General features: G+C 46.7%; 1 protein-coding gene across 5 annotated transcripts in view; it reads left to right on the top strand.

Annotated features, from left to right (window-relative positions):
- The window catches only part of PTPRM (protein tyrosine phosphatase receptor type M), an 810,424-nt gene extending 786,085 nt beyond the window's left edge, over positions 1-24,339 (top strand). For all 5 annotated transcript variants that reach the window (XM_053571260.1, XM_053571259.1, XM_053571258.1 and 2 more), the window contains 5 exons: positions 814-945; positions 4,523-4,648; positions 7,526-7,689; positions 14,584-14,719; positions 23,605-24,339. In XM_053571260.1, coding sequence (XP_053427235.1) covers positions 814-945; positions 4,523-4,648; positions 7,526-7,689; positions 14,584-14,719; positions 23,605-23,658 — 612 coding nt within the window. In that variant the 3' untranslated portion in view covers positions 23,659-24,339. The remainder of the gene's footprint in view (positions 1-813; positions 946-4,522; positions 4,649-7,525; positions 7,690-14,583; positions 14,720-23,604) is intronic.
- Positions 24,340-26,407: the final 2,068 nt, after the last annotated feature.

Here is a 26,407-nt window from a genome sequence, read left to right as displayed (position 1 = left end):
GTTTCTGTGTCAGAGCTGACCTCCTTGGTCTATTAGAGACCGCCAGTCTGGGCAGGAAAATTGATGAATGAGACATAGTACGACTCCTGTCTGAGCACGGAAGGTTTTAACCTGCTGGCAGGAGAGAGAGACAGCTCTGAAGTCACTGTGGCAGGAAGATGGGTTCATAGTGCTTGCAGCATTCATAGAGTTCCCTTTCCTCCTAATTTAGGCTGTAATTAACATGGGGAGAAATACATCTCGTTACTCAAACTGTCGGTTGGTTTACATCTTGCTCTTCAATTGATGAGAAAAGTGAATGGGTATTTTCACTGGTAATAGAGAAATTTCAATTCTACTGGTGTGATATCATAAAATGTACTAAAATTTGTTTGAAGCTCCCCGGAGCTGTAAAAAGCATGTGTATCTTTTATGGTAGGCATGAGTAACACCCTCACACATACAAATGAGAAGCGAACCCTTTAGAAAAAGCAAAACTGTTTTAATTATGCGTAATTTTTAAAGTTACCTTTTCTTCATTAAGATAATTATGTATATATTTAATAGTGTACTTCTACCAGAAATATGAAAGAAAATTGGTTATGAGGGACGTATTAAGTTTTCTTGGCATCAAAATGGGAATATTTCATCATTGTTATTCTGCAGATAAATTTATACTTACTCTATTTTGGTGCTGACAATGATAGAATTCAACAACTGTTAAATTTGTTCAGTGTTTTGTGCCACAAGTTTCCATGTGTACAAAATAACTTAGCTTCCTCCCTTCACGTTTTCTGGGTAAAAAATCTGGTTCTTTCTTATTTGTGTTTGCAGAGCTATAAACAGCCTTCGGCTTTTATAGTCACCCAGCATCCTTTGCCAAACACAGTCAAAGACTTTTGGAGACTGGTCCTGGATTATCACTGCACGTCTGTAGTTATGCTAAACGATGTGGATCCTGCCCAGGTGAGACCAGGGAATTCTTGCAGTCTGAGCTGGGTCCAGTTTGTTTGCATGTTGAATCTGCACCTGAGAAGTGCAGGCTTCCGTACCAGACCTCAAGTGCCAGTTGAAAACACAAGGGTTAGAAATCAGGTGAATCAGGGGTTAGAACACAAAGTTAGTTGACAACCAAAAGTACAGGGTAAAGTCATCGATAGTGGAAGTGAGTGACAGGACTAGACAGTATCATAAGTTGGGATGTTCCCAAAATATGGCAATACCCACTGGAGGTTTTCAAGGTCATAGACAGAGTCAAAGCTTAGCGGAGACCTGACCATCGCAGAGCTGAAAACAGATGACAGAGGAAAAAGGATGTCGGCATGATGTAGCCAGGGCCCATCCCTGGGGCAGCTGTGTGGTCCCTGGCACGGCTCACCTGGAGCCCGCAAGTACAGATGATCCACCCAGCGGGGTGAGAGGACATGGCCAAGCAACTTGGAGGGTTAGCAACTAGTCTTGTCAACTCTTGGGTATAGTCTGAGTCGTGGGGATAAGAGAAGCTCAGAATGAGAAATGGGGCTTTGGGGCCAGGTACAGTGGCTCACACCTGTGATCCTAGCACTCTGGGAGGCCGAGGTGGGAGGATCACTTGAGCTCAGGAGTTTGAGACCAGCCGTAGCAAAAGAGAGACTTCATCTCTACTAAAAATAGAAAAACTAGCAGGCCTTGTGGCGAGCACCTGCAGTCCCAGCTACTGGAGAGGCTGAGGCAAGAAGCCCAAGAGTTTGAGGTTGCTGTGAGCTATGACACCACAGCCCTCTACCCAGGGTGACAGAGTGAGACACTGCTTAAAAAAAGAAAAAATGGGGCTTTTGCATAGCTCCCCTTAAACACAAAAAGAGAAAGGATTAGAAAGTAATGAACTCGGTGTTAGTAATGGATGTAGAAGTGGTTTCTTAAAGGGAGTTGTCAGGTGAGCATTAGTGCAGGAGCCCTGTCGAAGCTTTGGGGTGTGGCTGTACCAGTCACAGAGTTATCCACCAGGACAGCAGGCATTACAGAGAGTTTGAACTTAGTGTGTGTTAAAAATAAACTTGTTGAAAGGTCTGAAGCATTTCAGCATCCAAACTGGACGAGATTTTCCTTCCTCAAATCTGTTTTGTTGCCATCAATCTGCCATAAATGCCACAGACATTTAATTCAATTCTGTAAGCTTTTAATTATGTTCAAGGCACTGTATTATATTTTCAAAGCTCTCACCTGAAAGCTAGTTAATGAAATAATAATGTTTGTTCTCATCCAGTCCTTTTGGCTTAAGAAGCTGAAATATTTTACAACTGTTATCCACTGATGCTCTCAGAAGGTTAGATTGTAGCCATTTATAAAGACAAGCAGGTGCTATGACTTGGGAAGTTTCAAAGACACAGCTCAAAATAGACCCAAGGATCCTGATTTTCTAAGTTACAGTGCCAAGGTGAAATTGCATTAATTCTTTAGCACACTAATTCTTTAGATTCTTTAGTCCCAGACAGTTCTGGGATAAGGAATCATTGTGTATTTTTCCTAATGTGAATCTTGAAATGTCGTGGTAGACCATTTTTGTTCATATTAGTGAATTAAAGACATCACTGATTCTAGTGAGTTCTTTTGAACGTCCACATTTGAATTGGAAAGCTGCGTTTTAAACCTGAGCTATCTGGACTCAAACCAAGCCTTGGCCAACTGGTGGAAGGAGAGACAAAGAGACTCAGCTTCGATTCAGCAGACAGACCTGATTTTCAGAGTGAGAGAAAAGAGGCTCCTGGGATTCAGTCTTTTAGCGAATGCTAAACTGAGCATTTGAACATAAAGGCTTTGCAATTGTACGAGAATAGCACTCAACTATTTTAAGTATTTATAGGTCCGGTTCACGGGCGTGCGATGCACCATTTAAGCCATTTTCTACACGGTTTGCTTGGGCAGCGTATAGAATGAATGTGCCAGAGGCACGCGCCAGCCACACCACTCCATGTTTCTTTGGTGTAAATCACAAGCTTTTAATCAGGAGCTTCGATGGGAAAAGAGAGAAGAAAGCAATACTAGCTCAGTCGTAGAAAAGTGGGCAGAATGTTTCAAATGTGCATGTTACGGCTTTCATTACCGCCTCGGCTTCCCATCATAAAGTCTGATTAATTTTAACAGTAAGTACCCTTGGGTATCAAAAACATAAACAAACATCAACATGCTATTATTTGACAAGGCAACTTTATGACTTGTCACCAGGAAATGCTGGTGAGGAAGGAAAAATTTCATGGAAGTATTACTTAAAACTAAATACGTGTAATTTATAATACATTTTATAAATGTTGGCTGAGCTAACATAGCCTTAGTCATCCTACTTTTATTCTTAATCATAACGTCCTAACCCTTAACTTGTTTGTAACAGAGAGAGAGATTGCTGTTTCAATTGGCCCACAGTTAACTGAAAATGATCTTGTAATCTTGGGTATACATCACCCTTTGCAACCTTTGACAAGGAGATTTTAGATCCTTTGGAAAATAAAAGTCATCAAAAAAAAAAAAAAACCTCAACCAGTGGATTCTCCTTTTGATTCTACTTTAAATGGGGTGATGTGTTTTTCATCTGCTCTTGGTCCAATAGAAATAGGCTGTGAAATAAGGAAGCAGCTTCTCCCCTCCTACCTTCCCACAAGCCCTCAGGTAAATCAGAAAGATAAAAGTAGATGCTACTGCAGAGAAAGTCACTGGAACACCAGTCCCAAAGGAAGTTTAACTACCAACTTTAAATGCTTATTAAGGCTTCATGGCTTTAAGAAAGGTTTTGAAAGAGAAAAGATCTTAGGAGTTCTTCCCGCCTGAGTCTCTCCAGTTGTAGGAATTTTGGGGGATGGTGGCAATGGAAACACCTCTGTCACAAGCCACCATGCCCAGCACCACTCCCATCACATGGTGTCCTGGCAGAAGTTCCAGCCACTCAGTGCCACCAGTACCTGGAGTTTTAGACTCTAGGAAATCATGTGTTCAATGAAAGCCATCTCTAGGTTAAAGACTAAAATATTAATGGTCATTGCACCAGGTTTTCTAGCACTTAGCTGGGAGTTTGGACCAGACCATGAAAACACAGCCCTTCACTGTTACCAGTTCTGCACCTTGTCACAAAATAGCCTTATTCCCAACAGTGACTATAAAGTACCGTGCAAGCCCGGACAGCTGCAGGTGGAGACCTGGGCATTACCAGATCTGTGTGCTGCCTTACGGACCTTGCCAGTTGGTTGACACGTGCTGCATCTCCCGCAGGTCCTGCAAAGGGGTCTTACAAAGGGACACGTTGACTGTCATCTGCATGACCTCCTTGGAAAGCAGGAATGGCTGAAAGATGCTTTCTGAGAAAATTAACTTATAGGAGGAGGTGGAGTTGAGGAACCAGACAACAAGAAAGTACAAGTTTATTTGCTACAAAGAAAACAAAGAGAGAAAAAAGGGGAAAAAGGGAATTAGTGAAGTCAGGAATTACTGAATGTCAGTGCCGACCTTATCCCAGCTGGTAGGAGTAAATACATTACTCTTAAAATGAACCTTGTATTTCTATGTTTGAATTCAGCTGTGTCCACAGTACTGGCCAGAGAATGGAGTACACAGACATGGCCCCATCCAAGTGGAGTTTGTGTCTGCAGATTTGGAAGAGGACATCATCAGTAGGATATTCCGCATTTATAACGCAGCCAGGGTAAGCGCCGGGCCATCCTGCTTTGTATTCTGACTTCTCACACATTGCATATTTAGAGTACTCATGTATGTCAGTCACTGGTCTAGGAGTTTAGAACACATCGGTGAACAAGAAAGCAAAGCTCCTGACCTCGGGGGGCTTACATTCTAATGGGGAAACTGTTGAAGAAAACATTATTCAGTGATGCTTGTTAAAGCACAGTAAGGCAGAGACTTCATTCAGGACCATCTCGACAGGTGCAAAACCAGGGGCCACTGCCCCAGGGTCCTGCCATCAGGGAAAGAGACTGGGCTTAACTCCAAATACAGCACTGGGAATTTATGGCTGTGGAGCCCAGGGTGGGGGTCAGTGGATGGAAAGTTCCTACGAGCAAACGTCAGGGGGCAGGGGGGCTCTGGCTCAACCACCTCACAGGATTCTTGTTGAAGACAGGCCAGGGTGACCGGACACCACCTGGGCATGGGGAGCGTGAGGAACCTCACAGGATCTCTAGGGTGATCGGATATCATCAAGGTGGGGCTGAACGGACTTGGCAGGGGTTGCCAAATCCGGACTTCACAGGAAGCCCACGCTGGGCCTAGGGAAAGGTACAGGGGCCTGAGCAAATTTGGGTCAAGCAAAGAAAAAATAGATATAGCAGCTGTAGTCACCAGTGTACTCTGTTAGGACGCGGTAACTGCTGCAGGAAAGAAGGAAGGTGGAAAGCGAAGGCCCTGCACAGGGAGGAGGCACACGGCTGCGTCCGGTAGATGTCGCCTGGGAGGGGAGGCCAGGAGCTGTCTCAGGCAGAGTGCCTCAGTGCAGAGGTCCTGCAGCCCTGGGGCCCTGCCTGGTCAGCAGTAGACAGCTGGTGTGGCTGAGCACAGGGGCAGACAGCAAGGCCAGCACAGCCCATGGCACACGTAGTTCCCCTGGAAAGAAAGAGGGGGCTGTGGAGGGCTTCACCGCCCTGCTAGCTAGCATTCAGGCTTTTGCTCTGAGAGAACAAGGAAGCATTTGAGTAGAGTCACATGGTATAATTCACATTTTGAAAGCAGCACTCCGGCCCCCCTTCTGAGAACAGACTCCCAGAGAGACCCCTGAGGAGGCTGTTGGGGTCATCCTGGTGAGGAGTGACGACGGCGGACAAAGCAGGGGAGGTGGACGGTAGAGGTAGAACAAGAGAGCCCAGACGTCTGCAGGTACAGCCAGGACCCCAGGGAGTCAGGCCTACTCCCAGGCCTTGTGTCCTGAGGACCAGGACAATGGCCCTGATGCTGATTGTGAAGGCCACTACCTGGACAGGGTCCTTTAGGGTGATGGGGGCGGGGAGGCCAGTCTGGAGCTCAGTTTTGGACACGCCAGGCACAGGGGGACGGTGAGAGCATCAGTGGGCCTCTAAACTCATGAGAGGGAAATTCAGGATGGAAGGACTGAGTGAAATCTGGCGGGAGACGGAGAAGCGGGAGGGCTGCTCTCTGATCTGGGGCAGGGCAGCTGCGGCGGAGAGGACGGCTGTGAGGGCACAGTTGCAGATGGTGAAGAAAGCAGGCTGAGGGGAAGAACGTGGTCACCTGTGTCACATGCTGCTACAGGTGGCTGGCCACCACCAGAGCAAAGCTGTTGCTGCTTTTTTGTTAAATTTCAGATTAGTGTGGGAGTGCATGTGATCAGGTTACATAGCGTGCTGTTACGAAGTCCGAGCTGTAGGTATGTCCTTCACAATTTACCCAGCCCTCCCTCTTCCCCCCCCACGTGAATGTAATTGAGTTTTCCTGTCACGTGAGCATGTAGATGTTAATCTGATTCCAGTTTAGGCCTGGGATGCTTGTTTTTCCATTTTTGTGACACTGCACTTAGAATATTCTCCAAATCCATGCAGGTTGCTACACAAGATATGAAGTCATCTTTTTTCCATTGACCCTTTTATAACATAAGTTGGGTAACACTTTTTAGAATTCTGCAATTCCATTTAATTATGAATAAAGATTAAGTAACTACTGTTGTCTAAGCAAGAGTCATGTCAGTAAGCAAAACCACACTATACTCACAGGAAATACAATGTGATTTCCATCATGCTGGGCTCACCAACATCTCCAGGTTATAAATTATTCCTCACCTTTAATTTACCTGTAATTAAAACCATTTTACCACTTAATGCACAGTATGGTCAATGCTCAAGTGTTGTATTATTTTTCACTTGGCTTTCCCGAAACAGTAAGTGTTCTGCTTCACTCAGATTTGTCTGGCCTGCCTTTTTTTTTTTTACACAGAGTCTCACATGTCCTCGGTAGAGTGCTGTGGCGTCACAGCTCACAGCAACCTCCAATTCTTGGGCTCAAGTGATTCTCTTGCCTCAGCCTCCCGAGTAGCTGGGACTACAGGCGCCCGCCACAATTCTTGGCAATTTTTTCTTGTAAGGAGAGATGAGGTCTTACTCTTGCCCTTGCTCAGACTGGTCTCAAACTCCTGAGCTCAAGTGAACCTCCCACCTCAGCTCCCAGAGGACTAGGATTACAGGCCAATGGCCTGTCTTTGAAAACACCTGTTTTTTTATAGCAGCCCAAGATTAGAAATATTAACTCTTCAGGTCAGTAGAAGCTACCTTTGTTGTTGGTAGGCAGGACTCTCCTTTAAAAATATGAAGATCCCCATCTGCTCAGGAGGCTGAAACAAGAGAATCGCCTAAGCCCAGGAGTTGGAGGTTGCTGTGAGCCGTGTGACGTCATGGCACTCTACTGAGGGCAATAAAGTGAGACTCTGTCTCTACAAAAAAGAAAAAAATATATATATATATGTATATGAAAATCAACGAGGTGGAATCAGCCCCTGGAATTCACTAAAGTGAATCCAGCCTGTCTCTTTCCACACCCTGACTGTTGGCCTGATTCCCTTTAGCCCCAAGATGGATATCGGATGGTGCAGCAATTCCAGTTCCTGGGCTGGCCAATGTACAGGGACACACCGGTGTCGAAGCGCTCCTTCCTGAAGCTCATCCGCCAAGTGGACAAGTGGCAGGAGGAATACAACGGTGGTGAAGGCCGCACCGTGGTGCACTGCTTGTAAGTGCTGGCCAGAGAGAGCGCTGGGCTCAGAGCCACCAGGCCCACTCGCTCCGCCTCCTGTTCCCCTGTCTTTTGTTTCACTGTGAATGGGGAGGAAAGAAGCAGGTCTGGGTAAAGGGAGCATTAGTACACTCAGGGTTCCGGTGGCTTTTTAGGCAACAAGGTATTCAGCATCTGGAGGGCATATCATTGCTGTAAAAATAAGCATTGACCCTGTGATTGGGACACCTCTGTCCTGAAAAACAACAAAGAAACAAACCAGGGTGGGTTCAGGGGGCGCCCAGTGGCTCTGAAGAGTTTTCAGGAATTTTCTGAGCTGTTGTTAAACTGTCAGTAACCTAAGATCATCCACAGTAGAGGTAGCTATACCTTGAAAACTAGCAAATACTGAAAATTAGGGCTCCCTCCCCGCCAGCCAGAGCTGCGTAGCAGTCATATCACTTGATTATTCTATTGGAAATCATGTCAAAGGCTTCAGGGGAACAGTTTCTTTCTTTTTCTTTTTTTCTTTGTAGATTTTAGGAGAGATTTTTGCCAGGGAATGTCTATACTGGGAGGCTTCAGTTAGAGATGTCTCAACACATATGTGAAACTTGGTGAACAGTCCGTAAAGCTAGTGAATGATGCCCCATGATCATATCAATGTACACAGCTATGATTTAATAAAAATAAATAAATAAATAAAATAAAGAGATGTCTCAACACCCTGAAATCATCTGAGTCCCCAGTGATCGTCAACTGGTGTGCTGCGAACATTTTTACAGATTATTAATTTTGTAGCTCTTTAAACAACTGTCAGTGTGCAGATAGGATGGTGGCGATGGAGACACCTCTGTCACAAGCCACCATGCCTGGCACCACTCCCACCACATCGTGTCCTGCAGAAGTTCCAGCCACTCAGTGCCACCAGTACCTGGAGTTGTAGACTCTAGGAAATCATGTGTTCATGAAAGCCATCCCTACCTGCACACGGAGCTACAAAATAACCTCAAACACACAAACAAAAACCACCCAGGCCACACCCAAACCCATTAAATCAAAACCTCTGGGAGTGGGATGCAGATGTGGATTTCTTTTAAACTCTTAGAGCAGTGTTTTTTTAACCTTTTTTATCTCACAGCACCCTTGAACCTATAGTTAAACTTCAGCAGCACACTTAAATTATGTTGATCAAATGCAACAAAAAGAATATACTTACTGTGCTTTTAACTTCTTTTGAAAATAATTATCTGTAAAAATGTTTGCAGCACACCAGTTGACGATCACTGGGGACTCAGATGATTCTGGGGTGTTGAGACAGTAAGTTGAGAGCCACCGAGCAGAGAATGCCGTGCTTTCCAAGCACTTCCACCCGCATTTGCCCCTTGGCAATGATCTGTAGCCAACCAGCCAGCTGGAATTGACTTAATGGAACAGATAATTCAAAAGTCACGGCAGTTAAGGAAGTTGGTTAGAGGATTTGTGGAAATTTAAAGTATAAGCATATGAGTATGGAGTGTCATTAGAAGCACACAGTGAGATCTCTCCCGGGTTGAAGGAAACAAAGTTTTACCCTGAGCAGATCAACCCTAGTTGAAGTGGCCACCTTAGCTAAGGGCATGGGTACTGTCCACTAAGAGCCCAGATCTTGTGCAACGCCAACCCAGGGCCTGCAAAGCCTCCCTAGAAGCCCTCAACTCTGCCCTGCTTCTCTGCTAATCAAGAATGGCAGTGTCTCATCTGCAGGAAACTTGTATTCCTTTGGAAAGAGTTTGGGAACCTACTCCCGGGTGTCCTGAACTGGAAGTCCCAATACTTTGTCCTCTGAAAAGCATTTTATTAACCCAGCCTTTCTCCGCTTACTACTTCCCTCTTCATTCTCATGGACTCAGAACTGTAAAAACATCTCTACCAAGAAAATGCCAAAAAAGAATTACCAATACATATCTCCACATTCATTTCTCTAAGCCAGATATGACCTGTGATCAGAATAGGATAAGACAGTCCCCACTCGGAGATACAATCCCAGCACAGAAAATTGACATTTTAGTTCATTTGTATTAGATCTACCATGCTTTTCTAAAATAGTAAAAAAGCAATTTACAGGTAAAACCCCACCAGCATCTGGAGACGATAACCAAGCACCAGCACCAAGACCCCTAACACAGCTTACTCCCTGGGATTAGCAGCGGTGTACCAGAGCCGAGGCTTTAACCCACAGGGCTGAGTTACTAGGGACTAGAGGACCGGCCTGAGGGGAAGACACAAAGCCCCCCAGCTGCTACCCCTCTTAGATGACACTCTTCCAGGAGACAGCTGTGACTCTAAACAGCTACATCAGGTCCCCGAGACGGCAGCAGCAGCCAGCTGTCCAGTAGCGGTGGTCGGCGTAGTTTCTGCCCTGTCATCTGTCTGCAGCGTCTCCTCCCATCTCTCTGGTGAGAGAACTTGATTTTGTTTGTTTGGCAGAGTCTCACTATATCACCCTTGGTAGAGTACTGTGGCGTCATAGCTCACAGCAACCTCCAATTCTTGGGCTTAAGTGATTCTCTTGCCTCAGCCTCCTAAGTAGCTGGGACTACAGGCTCCTGCCACAATGCCCGGCTATTTTTTGTTGTAGTTATCATTATTGTTTAGCAGGGCCGGGCCTGGTTCAAACCCACCAGCCCCAGTGTATGTGGCCAGCGCCCTAGCAGCTGAGCTACGAGCGCTGAGCTGAACTTGACTTTTCCTAGGAAGCTGTCCTGCGAAAGCCCCGTGGTTTCCTTGGGCCAGCCCCTCACACTCTCGGCACCAGGGCAGTGGGAGACCGAGGCCTGGTGGACATGTTTGTTTTTATTTACATTCATAAATATGAATCTAAGAGTATTCTTTATCTGTAAGAAACAAAATTAGTTTAAATTAGCGTCCTCTAGTACTGTCCAGGAGAGGATGCTTTGAAACCACTGTCATATTCCTCTCTGCCGCAAGAGTGTGGGATTCAGCATAGCGTAGCGCCACCTAGTGGCTGCAGGCAGACTCCTGCCCGAGACCCAGACCTGCAGGCGCTTTTTGAAGGTTTCCTTGAGAGCCACAGGTACAGGAAAAGGGAGTCATATTCTTTGTACATGTCTACCAGCTAATAAAACCAGAATCAATAGGTAGAATTAAGATGTCACCATTTTGCAACTGTTTATGGAATTAATGAATTAGACACCGGTCATCAGCAGCTGCTGAGGGCATTAGATGAAAAGCTGATGGGAAAAGTAGAATAATCCTAGTCCTAGAACACAAAACAGGAACAGAGGCATACACCTCAGCCCCACCTGATTTACAACACAGATCCCCCTGCAACTTGACTGCAGGGCAGCGGGGAAGGCTGCCTGGGCACATGGCAGGCAGGAATTTTTTCCAAGTGTGTCAAAGACCAAAAGGTGAAAAGCGAAACAACCAAGCTTCTAGAAGCAAGCATAGGAGAAAATCTTCATGACCTTGAGGACACCTAACTCTAGCCAAAAAGGAAAATATTAACAAATTGTAGTTAATTCAAATTAAGCCCTCTGTTCATCAAAAGATATCAATAAGAATGAAAAAGGAAGACAGCAGGAAGAGAGTTTTGGGATACACCTGTCTAACAGAGGACGCAGCCAAAATGTCTAAGAAGCCCTGCAAGTCAGCAGGAAAGACGGACAACCCAGGTCTTAAATAGGAAAAAAGCGTGATGGGTACTTGCATCAAAAAGGTATTCAACGTTCATTTTTAGGAAAATACACATTAAATCCAGTATCAGCTGCCTCTGCATAGTCACTAGAATGGCTGAAATGTTGAAGACAAACATAAATGATAACTCCAAGTGTCAGTGAAGCTGCAGAGTGACTGGAACTCTGTTGCTTTGTCAGTGGAAGTAACATCACACAACCATTTAGACGGCTGTTCACAGCATCCTCTAAAGCTGAGAATCCACACACTGTCTGAGTGCACCTGTTCTTAGATACGTGACTACCCAGATGAGTCACGTTCCTGCTTGTAGCAGGTTTACTCACAGTAACTAAAACATGGAAACAGCTTGAAGATCCATCAGCTACTGAATAAATTTTACATTTAGTATATTCATTCAGTCTTAACATTATAAAAGAATAAACTACTGATACAATAACATGGGTGATTCTCACACAGATAATACAGAGTGAAATAAATAGACTCAAAACAATATACATTTTATGGTTCCACTTATACAAAGTTCAAAAACAGGCAAAAGCAATGTATGACGCCGGAAGTGACAACAGATGCCATTTGTCAGCGTTGACTGTGTTTCCAAGGAGGGAGTGGTTCTAAGCTATATGCACTTGTAGAAATTAACTAAGGTGTCTACTCAGCATTCATGGACTTTATTTAAAAAGCTGATCTGGAACTGTATAATGGACTGATCAAGCTGGCGTCCAAACAGAGTTACCAATATCACAGAGCAAGGGACAGACAGATATTTTGTGCTTGCTTCCTAATGAAAGTACACTCATAAGATATCCTGATCTAAATGAGTAAATAGATTCTAAATGATAATCAAGCCCTGCATCTAACTACCAACGTACAGAAAATACAGGGTTGAGAGCAACATGTTAGATGCTGTCACAGAGTTGCAATGAATGAGAAAAGTCCAGACTGTTGGACTCTCTCCAAGACAGATGACCCTATTTCCTCAACGAATTCCCCAGGGGAAAAAAAAAAATAGAGCACAGATGAACTTATAGATTAAAATAAATCTGTAAGGAGCGGTACCTATGGCTCAAAGGAGTAGGGCGCCAGCCCCATATGCTGGAAGTGGCAGATTCAAACCTAGCCCTGGCCCAAAACTGCAAAAAAAGTTTTTCTGTAAGACTTAGCAACCAAATACAATGTGTTGACTTTGCTTATGTGTAGGTTTTTTTATTTAAAAATAAAACTGTAAGAAATAATCTGAGAAATTGGAACAATGACTAAAATCTGATTAATATTTGATAATATTAAAAGAATAATGTTTATTTTACATGTGATAGTGATATTGGGCTTTAAAAAATAAAACTGAAAAGGTCACTTCTTCCCTTGGAGAAGAGGGTGACTGTAGAGCTGGTGCATGAAAAATACAGGATGAGCCTGGAATATCGTGTGGTGCTAGGAGGTAGTAGGGAAATGCTCAGAAACGGATAGAGGCTTGTCAGAAAAGAACACGGGAGCTACATAATGGAAATCCTAATGGCCAAAGCTGGAACAATTTGAACAACAAAATAAATACCGTTGGATTTTAGCTCACAGAATAAAATTAAAATGTATAGGTTCACACTGACATGAATAAATAGTAAGTTAAATAAGCAAATCATTTAATTGGGGTGGGGGGAGATAGCTCTTTCCTATGATAGCAGGTGGGAGGAAAAATAGAAACTCAGGAGGAAGCAACATCCACAGGGATTATTAATTGTTACAGACAAGATCCACCAACAGATGCCAACATCAGTGGGCAAAAGTTGAAGAGAAACAAGATATTTACATAGTATCTTCCCCCAAGATATTTATTAACCACAAAGAGAAAGATAGTAGCTGTCCAGTGAGAGAATCCAGAAGATACTGTCTTTGTAAGTGGGCAGGGCTGACGTCCTGGGAATAAGACAGATAGGCACCCTGAACCCTTTCTGTGGTTTTCTTGCTAAAATGTCTGACGTTGTTCCCAGTCATCAGAAAGCAGCAGACAATCCCAAATGAAGGGAGAGTCTACTTTTATACGTCATGACTTCTCGAATGGTGGCTGGGACCGTGGCTCCTGCCTGGCTCTGCCTTCGCCATCTGTGTGTGACATTCTGTAAGGTGACTGACCGGTGCATTTCAAGAAGGACAAGGAAGGAACTGAGAAACTGCTGCAGGTCGGAGGAGAGTAGGGCAACGGGCAAACCAAGGCAGGGCGCGACCTTGGATCAAGTCCTAGGCCAGAAAAAGGACGGGAGTGGACAAACTGGTCAGATCTGGCTAAGGCGGACAGCTCAGATGATAGATCGTCCAAGCACTGCTTTCCTGTGCTGTGGTTACGTGAGTGTTCACACAAGGGAAAGTGGCTGTACAGGGGAACTCTCTATGGCTATTTTTGCAACATTTCTGCATATCCAGAATGAGTTCAAAATAAATGGTTTTATTTAAAAAGAACCTTTATGTTTCAGAGGAAAATAATGAAATACTAATCGACTTTTTTTTCAGTTTTATTATTAGTTTAAAAACATGGAACACTTCACAAATTTCCATGTCATCCTTGCGCAGAATACTAATCGACTTTTTTTTTTTTTTTTTGGTAGAGACAGAGTCTCACTGTGCCGCCCTCAGGTAGAGTGCTGTGGCGTCACAGCTCACAGCAACCTCTAACTCTTGGGCTTACACGATTCTCTTGCCTCAGCCTCCCCAGCAGCTGGGACTACAGGCGCCCGCCACAACGCCCGACTATTTTTTTTGTTGCAGTTTGGCCGGGGCTGGGTTTGAACCCGCCACCCTCGGCATATGGGGCCGGCGCCCTGCTCACTGAGCCACAGGCGCCGCCCACTAATCGACTTTTTAAGAGGCCGTTCGTGCCGTAGAACATAGCCCATGTTCTTCATACTCGTTTTCCCGGCAGACCCTGGGTGAGCTGTGTGCTCATGGGGAATTCTCTGCCCTGGGCAGAGAACGTGGATGAGGTTCTGTATCCCGTGACATAGTCTAGGGCTGAGGTGAAGCAGGGATGGGGTCTCCCGTCAGGTTCCTCTTGGGCCACACACAGGGCCCCTGACGTGCTGCATTTGCTGTCATGGGAAGGGTCAGCACAGGTGTGGGCTGCACCCAGACGCAGAGCCCTTCACGTTACTGGTTCACCAGGGTCCAGATGGCAAGTGTGAGGTACGGTGGGAGGGCCGCTCAACCTTCTCGTTTCTCTCATGACAGAAATGGAGGAGGCCGCAGCGGGACGTTCTGTGCCATCAGCATCGTGTGTGAGATGCTCCGGCACCAGAGAACTGTGGACGTGTTCCACGCCGTAAAGACGCTGAGGAACAACAAGCCCAACATGGTGGACCTCCTGGTAGGACGCCCCTCCCTGCCGCCCAGCCCCCAGCTTTGCACTGAAAATGCTTCACAGAGGGAGAGATGTATTTGCAAAATCAGGGTCTGATCATTGCTGACAGGACTTCCTTCCTTCCTTCTTCTCTCGCTCATCCTTCTCTTACTCTGCTCTTTCCTGAGGAAACTTGGTCTCAACTCATACAAAACGTGGGAGCGGTCAAAACCCGCAAGTGAACATCCTTATTAATTCCCTTCCTGGCAGTGCCTTCCACGCAGCTAAGTGCTTAGTCTTCCCGGAGAAGAAATGCCAGATTTTCAAATTATATATTTTATAAATAGCTTAATCGCCTAATATTTATCAAAGCTGTGAATTTTAGTTTGACATCTAGAATACTGCATGTAATTATGGTGGCCATATCTGAGAAAGGATTAAAGCAGCTGAGAAACAAAGGGCTGCATGCAATTATTTCCTTAGAGCATTCCGTGAAATGTCTTCTTATGTGGCACTCCTAAAATGCCAACCACCATGACTCACGAACAGAACAGCTTACAGGAGGAAGCTTTTTAGGTGAGGCTTTTGCACTTCTCTGTGCATGGAAGAAGGATCTGAAGGGAACAGCAGGACTCACCCAGGACTGGGGGGACGGCCAGGGCAGGGGAGAGGGAGGAAGAGATGGCCAGTGGGGACAAGCTGAGAAGGCCAGCAAGCCCAGGTCCACAGCACCGCAGCACTGGGGTTAAAGTTTAAAAGTAAAATAAAGGGACTAAATAGAAAGTCCAAGTCCAAACTGCATCTGAGGAAGTCACCCTGGTCCCCAGAGGAGGTAAGATGGCCGTGCCTTGGGGTGGCTGGTAACAGTGGCCAATGACAGCCAGCGCCCAGACACGGCCAAGTCCCACTTAGCACAAGGCCACTCTCCCCAGATACACATCTCAGGCTTGAGAAGCGTGGCTGCTGGTGTTGGAGTTTGGAAGGAAGAGGCAAATCAGGCCGCATGTGCTCTCAGAACTGTCGGCAGGCAGCACCGTGGCTTCTAGGAGGAGCGGGAAGCCCTGGGCCCCACACTCCTGTGCTCTCTTCCTGCCCCCATCATGAAAACCCAAATTCTCATCTCAGCTCTGGGACTAGTTCTAGTCAGGCAACTTCAGACCTATTAGCTGTGCCCTGTAAGTGCCCTTAGGCGAGTCCCTTCACTCCCTTTGGGTTTAGTTTTGTAAACAGAGACAATGTGAGCTTATTGGAGTGCCCTGGAGTGCAGAGATAGTCAGGGTGTTTCAGAAACAGCAAAGGGGCCTGGGGCGGTTGTCAGTAGTGCAGGAGACAGCAGGGTTCCCGCTTTCTGTGACCGCCAGAAGGGCTCCCAGGGTGCCTGACCGAGGAATGAGTTTTCTGTGGAAGGGCTGAAAGGCCCACTGGCGTGTTCCACGGGGGGCTTCACTCAAATTCTCTACCTCCCTGGGACCCCACCACCATGGCATGGCCAGTCTTCTGGATGAGGCAGTTGAGAACACAGCCAGTGAGTGGTGGGGCCTGAGTTGAGGCAGAAACAAATGTCTGAATTAAAACACTGACCATGGCAGCACATGGTGTTTAACTTCACCGTTTTAGGGACAGATACACGGCCTGTACATCTTTCCGGGTATTTGGACAAAGCTGACCTTGATAGAAAATGTCATTGCACAGTTGCTACAGCCTCAATTAGGCAGATGCTTCCCAGCCCTTCCTCTCAGGGGTCCTCAAACTGCGGCCCACGGGCCACATGAGGCGGTGTGATTGTATTTGTTCCCATTTCGTTTTTTTACTTCAAAATAAGATATGTGCAGTGTGCATAGGAATTTGTTCATAGTTTTTTTTAAAACTATAGTCCGGCCCTCCAACAGTCTGAGGGACAGTGAACTAGCCCCCTGTTTAAAAAGTTGGAGGACCCCTGTATGGCTCTGTCTGCAGCTTCCATCACTCACCAGTCTTTATGGGCAGGAGTGATGGTTTTTTTCCCAAATCAGTTGTGCAGACTATAGGACAGGGGTGATTTTTCATAAAATGAATGGAGACTTAGGTGGCCGGGCCAGGAGGGAGCCTGTGGTCCCAGCCCACTGTTCTATAATAACTTAGGAGTTTCTCTAGTTACGTGAAATTCTAACAGAGGAGATGAGACCCCTGGACGCCCAGGCCCCCAAAGTCACCTCCAGTTGTAGGAGAAGGTCAGTGGCTGAGAAATGTATAGGAGAATTTTGCAGGTTCCAAAAAAAGGCATCTGATAAATCTGTCATGGTGATAGATAATATCCAGTGACCAGAGGAAAAAATGTCACAGTGCTCTTTTCAGTGGGTTTCAGTCTGTTTGAAGCTTCCAGAATGGAACAGGAGCTCTTGTGGCTTATTTTTGGCTATAAGTACAATTTCTGCTTAGTTAGGTGTTGATACATACCCTGTTTCCCCGAAAATAAGGCATCCTCCAAAAATAAGACCTACTTACAGGAAAGATAAGACGTCCCCTGAAAATAAGACCTAGCGCATCTTTGGGAGCACACCTTAAAATAAGACACTGTCTTATTTTGGGGAAAACAGTGTATGTGTGTTGGCTGAGGGAATTAATTAATTGAGGTCGGGGTGATAAAGTCTGGTACAGTTTTATTGGGCTAACAGGCCATCTGAAACCTGAGTTTGTCCTAAGCACAAACTGCTCTCCTGGCCATGGACAGGAACAGTGGACGGAGCATGAGTGTGTGTCAGGCGGCCCTGGGCCTTGCCGGGAGTCCGCAACTGCCACACGGGAGGCTGAATCCCCCAGGGGCCCCTTCTGTTCAGAACAGTAAAATCTGCCGCTGTGCCTCCCTGCCAGGATTGGGGATGCACAGAGTGGCTCCACGTCTCTCTCCACTGCCCCTTGCAGCTCTGATTTTTACTAAATTGTTTCCAACTTTGGAAATGCATCCATTCATTTTGAAGCATTTCTCTCCTCTCCAGGGAGATCCAGAAAGCCCTAAAGATTTATTCCTTTAAATTTTTAGTTTTAGGGGCTTTGTAGAAAAGGCAGTGGATTGCCAGGAGGCAAAATCATTTATAACAGAGGACTAGATTTATCCTGTCCAGCAGGGACAGCTGCTGGCCCCTTCTTTCGCCCATCTTCTAAGTTATCCATCTCTTCAACCATCCTCAAGACCCCATCAAAGAGCAGTGTGCCCCCCAGGGCCCCAGGATGGCACAGGCTGGATTCCCACAACTCGCCCCCAGTAAGGTCAGATGTGTCCCCAGTGCCTTAGGTGCCTTTGAAGCGATGACAGAGGGCGGCTGCTCCCCACCAGCAGCCCGCCTGCCACCTTGGCCTTCCTCATTTGGCTTTTGAAGTTCCCAGGGCTTTGTCTTAACAGAGAAACAGCCTCTGGGGAACAGATCTTACCTAGAGAAGCACAGTGTGCCCTGGGAGGTGTTGGAAACTCCCCTCCGCCAGCCTAGTGTCTTGCCCAGGAAGTGAACACGTGGGGTTGTCATCTGCCCAGACGCTTTCAGCAAGGTCTGGCAACGCAGCCTGTACAGGCAGAAGCACTTTAAATACTCTTCTCTTTTTGAACTGTGTGTCTACTGGGGCCTAGGACAAAGCAGGGTGCTCTCAGCACATGCAGGGCTAATCCCAGACCGGCTTTCGTGGGAATAGTTCCCAGCCCACCACTATGTGCCTCGTGAGACAGACAACAAGCACGTCCTCCCGATGGCTTGTGAACTTGGCTGCACACGGATGTCACCCAGGAGCTTTACAAACATTCAGGTCCCTGGGCCCACCTGAGACTCTGGCTCGGGTGATCAGGGGCCTGGCTTCAGGGGTGGAGAATGAAAGCCCCCAGGGGACTCTTGGGTACAGCAAGGTTGAGAACTAGGTAGCTGCTCTAGAGTTTCATGTGAAAGACACCTGAGGAGCTTCCAGAAATCCCGATGCCAGGGCTGTGCCCCTGCCCAGTTAAGCCAGAAGGTCTGGGTACAGAACCTATGGGAAGCTGGTCCCTTCCCTGCAGGGACCTTACTGCCTGCCCCCTACCTCTGCCAGCTCCCTCCATCCAGATCTGCTGAGCAGTTTTGAGGTGTCCCCTCTGTGACTTAGAGCTGCCACCCAGACTCAGCCTCACTCCCGCTTCAGTATCCAAAAAACAGCATGCTGCACAATGTACCTGTGAAGTGACCCGGAGCCTGTGGGTGACTCGTGTGCAGACAACACAGTCTACTCACTGGTGTGTGCAGGCTGCCCCCTCTGCAGCCCTCCTGGTGAAGTGATGTAAGATGAACAGGCTGTCTGTTCGGCTGTGTGTGTGCCCGTGCGGGGGTGGAGGGGGTGGGAGTCAGGTGGGGAATCACATGAGCTCAGGTCCCCAAGCAACTCTTGCTGGCTATACTCGGGGCACCTGGAATCCTTTGAGGTCAGCATCCCCCTGCTCTGGAGGAAGGTTTAGAACTACATGTTCCTGGTGTGCTCACTTCCTCAGGGCTCCTGGGTCTGAGGGCTCCACACTGACCCAGGGTCCTATTATCTGGCCCTGAGATACTGGCAACTAAGTTCCCTTCTGGTTAGAAAGCCTTGCCAATCTAGAATTCTGAGACTTTAGGAACCAGTGGACCTTTAAAGCCAGTCTGATGACATGTAAGAAGGCATTCTTAAACTATCTCATCTTCCAGATAGCAAGTATTACCAGCTTACCACGTCTCTCCCCCAGACCCCTCTTTTCACGCACATGCCCATGACAATGAACGCAGAAGTGGCTTTTTTTTTTTAACTCTTGAACCAAAAAAATTATTACTTTCCCCAGGCAAAATTTTATTTCTGATGCATATGCCAGTATTTATTATTTTAGGATTTGAGACTTTTATTTTCAGAACATTTAAAAGAAACAAACCAAATGTCACGATTCTAAAAAGCCACACAGTCAGATCACCAGGCCGAGGTATTCCTGTCATTCCTCCTGCTTCCGTGAATCACAGGGACATTTTTCCCCTCCAGGGGAATCTAAGAGATCCAATCCCTACTGAATAAGAATGATTTTGTACAAACCTAATTGTGCAATTAATCTCAGCGACTACTACAAGCCATGCTTTTAACATATTCAAATGCATCTAGTGGGGAACAAAGTGGCTACTGGCCTCAGACCATAACACAGGCCTGGAAACTCAGGAGAGATTTTCCACTTTGCTGCTAAGGAGCTGATGCCTGGAAGTCACTCAACTTCCCTGTCTCAGGCATGACTATAATTTTCAAACTGAATTCTTCCTCTTCCTTCTTATCCCTCCTAAGCAAGCTGCCAATCCCCGCAGATTCTGTGATGACTGGTTTCTGAATCAGAAAAATAAAGGGAAGCAGAAGGAACACTAAATTGCCATGTCCTCCCCCCACCCCAAGCACCTGGGTAAATGCCTGAAATCTCCTGACCCTGGAAACTGATTGCACTTGATCACCAGGTACAGGCCTGTCTTCGGCAGTTTCCTCTCTCAGCTCACTTGCTTTTGAACAGTATAATTAAGCCACATGAGCCATCCTGTGCTTCAGGGAAAAATAGAACATGCATGCCTTGTTCCCAAGTTCTCCCAATTTGGGCGACATCAGCTGGCTAGACCACGCTTCTTTTTTTTTTTTTTTTTGTAGAAACAGAGTCTCACTGTACCGCCCTCGGGTAGAGTGCCGTGGCGTCACACGGCTCACAGCAACCTCCAACTCTTGGGCTTACATGATTCTCTTGCCTTAGCCTCCCAAGCAGCTGGGACTACAGGCGCCCGCCACAACGCCCGGCTATTTTTTTGTTGCAGTTTGGCCGGGGCCGGGTTTGAACCCGTCACCCTCGGCATATGGGGCCGGCGCCCTGCTCACTGAGCCACAGACTCCGCCCTAGACCACACTTCTTATCCTCATGAAATCTGATAGAAGGCTGAAAATTGAGGCTACTCTTGAAAGCATCAGGCTGGCCTGGTGAGGGAGCCAGGAGGCCAGAGGGCTGTGGTGGGGGCCTCCCTGGAGGCCTGGGCTCTGCCAGGCTGCCCGTCGGTGGTTGGTGTGGGCACTTCAAACACCCCTTCAGCTGCCTAAGAAGATTCAAAGAGAATTACCTACACAGCTGTCCCGGGCGATGCATCCCGACTTGAAGCCCCTGCTTTTTGAAACTAACACAAATTTCACAATTTCGGCTGGATCCTGTGCTGACAGATCCTTCACCTGAAAAAATCCTTCTGACTGAGGCCCTTCTTGGGGGTGAGACATCCCCCATGTGCTAATTGTGGTGGAGTCCTTTGACCCAAGGTCCCCCACCAGCTTATGATAGGTGGCCAGCTAGCCTACACCAAGGAGACCACTAAATTCACACCACCACTCAGCGAGACAGCTACATGTTTATGACAAGAATGGAAAGATCAGTATTTTCACCAATATCTTTAAACCATGTGTGGAGAACTTTCTTCACAAAGCCTCATGCAAAATCCATGCCCAGTTCCCTATTGAGACCCATAGGCTTCTCTGGGCTGGAGAGAGCAGCAAGGGGCAGCTCAGCTTGGTCATGGTCTGGGTGCAGAGATGTCCAGTCCCTCGTTGAGTGTCTACAGGACATCGGGGAGCTGGGCGCCCTGTTGGTGCTGAGGGTGGGAGGCAGGTAGGTGCTTTGGTCACACCTTAGGGAGAGCAGAGCCTGGGGGTGGGAACGGGCATTAACTACTTTTCTACTAACTACTTTCTAATATTAACTACTAATCTACTTTTGGTCTTTCTTCATATTCTGGACCTTTCATATAAATAGAATCATAAAATATGTGACCTTTAAATCTGACTTCTTTCATTCAATGAATTCGTCCATGCTTCAAATACATTCATGTTATAGTATGTATTATATTCATTCTCCTGAATAGCCAGAAATAGCCTATCTCATGGCTAGACTACGTTTTGTTTTTCCAGTGGCAACCAGTGGAGATTTGCGTTATTTACTCTTTTCTGTCTTTTATGAATAATGCACCATGAACATTTGTGTTCACCTTTTTGTAAGGACATCTGTTTTTGGTTCTTTTGGGCATATGCCTAGCAGTACAGTTGCTAGGTCATATTGCAATAACTTTTTGAGGGGCTGCCGGACTGTTTTCCAAAGTGGCTGTACCATTTTATTAATACGTTCCCGTGAGCAGTGCATGAGGGTGCCAGTTCCTCCACAGCCTCACCAACGCTTGTTATTGTCCGTCTTTTTATTTTAACTTTCCTGAGGGTGTTACTGCTCCTGACTTTTAATCCTATGGCACCTTCAGACTATTGAAATGATCTGTTTGTTCTTCATTTCTACATTGTAAGCTGCTGGAGGACTGAGACTATGTCTTAAAGTTCCCAGTCTTTAGCTTTAGACATTTATTGATTCGAGTCAAATACTATAAAACCCACAGTTTGCCATCATTTATATATGCAGCCACCATTTGACTCTCAAGTGTGCATGGGGTTTTGTGCCCACGAGACAGGTGCATTATACTGAGAGGTAGCCCTTGCCTTCAATAAGTAGGTTGACTGTTATTTATTTCAAGAACACAACATAGGTGAAGAAAAGGAGATTTCAGTCACAAACTAGGAGACACATAAAAAAATAGTGGAGATTTCTTTTCAACTAATTTGACAAAAGCAAACCCAAAAAGTACATTTCCTTGGTTGTAGCCAGTACCAAGACCTTGGTGCTGAATCTGGTGTGTTGTCAAAGCTCGTCTGCTCCTAAAGTGACGAGAGGCCCTGGTTGCTGCTGAGGCCTATCCCAGGCCTATCCCTGTCAAGGGCTCTCCTCAAGCCCCTTGTCCCTCTGCTTAGCTTGGTTCCATCAGCATACTGCAGACACACAGGTACAGATGCCACCAGGGACCACACCTGGGCTGGCACCTCCTGTGGGGCTCACTCAGGCCATGCTCCTTGACCTGAGAAAGCTGTGCCCAAGATAAAAGAATTCACTGCCTGATTCAGAGCTGGTCTGTGGTTCCAGAGGATTCTGAACATTTCCCCATCTCTACCTTTCCTTGTCCTGCTGTCTCTACCTAGAGTGCCTGTTTAACCCCAGTTAGGATGGTCACATACGTTACCACCCCAACCAGGGCACTCTTGAAAGTGAAAGAGGATATTCCTAATAATTATACCAGGACAACAGGCAGAAGCCAGGACTGGGTGAGGCAAACCAAGGCACGTAATCCCCTCTGCCAATTCTACACACAGTCCTGTCCTCCAGGGAGGGTGCCACGTCTGTCACCTACTCCCTGCTGCCATCCTCCCTGCAAAGATCTGCTCTTCCTGCACGGAGCCCACAACATGTTAGGGGACCATTCTGCCTCCTGCCTTGTCACCGGGTCACCTATCTCACATTCCTCACTGTGTCATGGGCTTCTCAAAATCAAGGACCAGGACTAGGGACTTGTACTCAAGAGGTGCTTACTGAATTCTCATGAAATGAAAATTCATAGAAAAGCCAAGGTAGAGTTGGCACATGAGTGACGCGTCACCTGGGGACCTAGGGCCTTGTAAGAGTACGTCGCAGAGTTGTCTCCTCAGGCTGTCGCACATCACAGAGGCGTCTCCTCGGGCTGTGTCTTTCCTGATCCCTTTGATTTTTCTGCACAAACCTCAGGATGTTGCTATGTAGCGTGTGGACCAACGTGGACAAGGATTTCCAGTTGTCCAGAACGTTCTATGAATTCTAACACATATAGAGAGCAAAATACCTTTCATCAGACCTTTGGGGGGAGCAGCTGCCAACAGTGAATATGTTTAGGGTTCAGAGCTTTGACTCTCAGATTCACTTCTAATTCAAACCCTTACCAGTTGGATTTCTTCCAATTAAGGCCCTAATCTACCATAATTGCTTCAATAGAAACAGCATTTAGAGCTGGTAGAGCTGACATTCTCCCCCTTCTTCTGTTTTCCAGGATCAGTACAAGTTCTGCTACGAAGTGGCCCTGGAATACTTAAATTCGGGCTGACAGCACCAAGAGTGGCACAGACAAACCCTCTCATACCACAAAGCCGAGGTAGTCCCTGGTGTTTGTGCAGAAGAGATGAAGACTTCTCAATATGCTTATTTTGCTTTGCATAATCGGCTCTTTTTAAGAGCCCAAGAAAGTATTTATAAAGCTGCTTGCACTGCCCAGTTCCCGTGCTGCTGCTGCCTGACCGAGACACGCGCCCGGCTGCCCAGTACTGTCCTCCCCGCTGCCCGTTAGAGCAGCGTAGACATCTGGCAAATCCAAGAGCACAATTATATTCTTATGAAGGAATTTGTACCTTTGGGGTATTATTTTGTGGCCCGTGATCCTTTGTTATTGTTACAGCCAAGTGTATGTTTTTGTTCTATGGAGAATGCTACCTGGCATTATGATAATATATTATTTTAGGTATTTGTATTTTAACATGTCGCATAATATATGCTTCTGTAGCTTTCCAGGACTAACGGATCAATGTGTAATGAACAAAGATAAGTCATATGAGTTACTGTTTCTATCAGATTTGTATCGTTTCCAAAGGAAAAGCTCGGGAGAACTCATTTCAGAAATGTAGAACTCAGCGATGAGATTCACGGATCCAAAGCTTTTCCACGTGTTTATATTGTAAATATTTTTGATTTCATCAAATTATTTATTCATTAAAAAAGAAATATTTGTGAAGCACTGTGAGTGACAATCATTTTTACGAAGCCCTGGAAATGACTTGTTGTATGATGTTACTTTGTGTGAATTCTCAATAAACGGTGACTGTGAGCCGTGGTGGCGTGTTCCTGGTGTCCCAGCACTCGGGTGTGGGGGCTGAACCGGCCACGCCTCACTGGGACAGAGTGCAGCTGGGCCTGTCTGCCTGGAGCAGCAGGGCAGACGGGAGGGTGAGAGAACTTTAGTGGGTGACAGCTCTGGGCCCAGCATGGCCCCCTACCCTGGTCCTGGGGAAACACGCCATGAATGTCCACAAATGTGTGAATTTCAAGCTGGCCAGGGCTGGGCCGGTGCCGGGCAGGGCTGTGCTGACTGGGAGCAACTCTTCCTTTCCCTGTGTCACCTCCGCCAGTGGGGAATAGTATCTGTCTTCTCCAGGCCTCCTTCAAAGCCAAAAATTGCTGAGAGGACAATTTTTAGAGGGTCAGAGAAGCAGAGCACAGGACACAGAGCCAAGCACGCTCCTGCCAGAAGGGAACGATGGCTGTGAGTGGAAAGACCTCAGCAGGGCAGCTCGCCCACACCAGCCAAGGGCTCCGACCTCTAACACGGAAAGCAGGATTGCCAGGGCTTAAATTTCAACTGGGTTTTAGGCTGTGGTGAATGATTACCAAGAGCCAATGGAGATGAACCTCTGTCACACCCCAGTTCTGTGCAGACCCGGTACAAGCACCTTCTTGTGTGGCAGAAGGTCCCCACAACATGATCCAAGTACAGTCATCGATCCCCCCTGACCGTTGAAGAGACTCAGCTTAGAAAAGACCAAATAATTTGTCCAAAGTCACACCAGTAATAGGTGCCAAGTGCCCTCAGAGCTCATGGGAGGTGGAGGGACAGCCCATGTCACCCTGCTCCCTGATTACAGCAGAGAGATGCGATAAAGCCCACTTGTGCCGATATAGGGACTGGCCCCACCACCCACGGTGGGAAGTAGAGGGGCCTGGTATTATTCCTGCCTGCTCTGGGGATCTTGGTGACCAAGGATGACAGGAGTGGAGGTCATCCTGGAGACTGAAGTGGACCCTGCACCTTAGGCCTCCACTGCTTTGCTGTACTCTTGAGAAATCCACACACCTCTGGTTGGTACAAGTTTCCCCAGGTCCCTCCTTAAAGTACTGGCTCTGCCCACTCTCAGGAAGGGCCAGCCTGTACTGGATACCTCACACTCGAGCCCACCCAGAGTATGGTCCTCGCCGCCCACCCACTTCTCTTCAGTAAGCTCCCATGTGGGTAGGAAGCTGCTCCTGTCTGCACCTCTCCAGAATGAATCCTCCAGGGCGCACGGCCAGGGATGAGCACGTGTGGCCCAAGCCAGGGATTGTGGGGAAGCCCTGGGCTTTCTGCTGTCTTAACACTGGACTCTGTTCCCTCGACCTGGATGAAAAGAGAAGTCATCTCAGCATGGCACTGAAGTGACCTGTAATTTGTGAGTCTAATGACACTGCCCATTTTCCAGGCAATCCCGACATCATCAAACCCTCATGTCACATGAAACCCAGTAGTTTCCTCTAGACCAGTGATTTTACACTGGTGTGCCACGGATCTTAGGTATACCACGGAGATTTTTTAAAGATCATTAATTATTTTTGAAAGAAGTTCAAGGCACAGTAAGTATATTCTATTTTTTACTCTTTTTTTTTTTAAATCAACATAATCTAAGTGTACCATGGAAGTTTAACTATAAGTTCAAGGGTTCCAGGAGATAAAAAAGGTTGGAAAACACCCCTCCAGACTTTTGAATCTCTTAGATCTTTATCTTTCATTTGTTTCACTTCTTAGCAGAAATAGTCATAGAAGAGAAGGGATATTTTGTGGCTTCTTCTGATTTCCCACAATACCTTGCAGCTTGATGGAACTCTGTTCCTTGCAGTATTCAGAAAGTCTCTGCCCCTTACACACAACAGAAGCTGAGCACTGGGCCACGAACCCCCCTCTGGTGCTCTGGGCTCTCTCCACTGTGGCGTCCCGAACCTCCCAGACCCTACAGTGCCTCTGACTGCCATGAAAGCAGGAAGATCCTGCCCTG

This window comes from Nycticebus coucang, chromosome 19, assembly GCF_027406575.1.
Source record: "Nycticebus coucang isolate mNycCou1 chromosome 19, mNycCou1.pri, whole genome shotgun sequence".
NCBI classification, from domain to species: Eukaryota; Metazoa; Chordata; class Mammalia; order Primates; family Lorisidae; genus Nycticebus; species Nycticebus coucang.
This window is presented reverse-complemented; position numbering and strand designations above follow the sequence as displayed.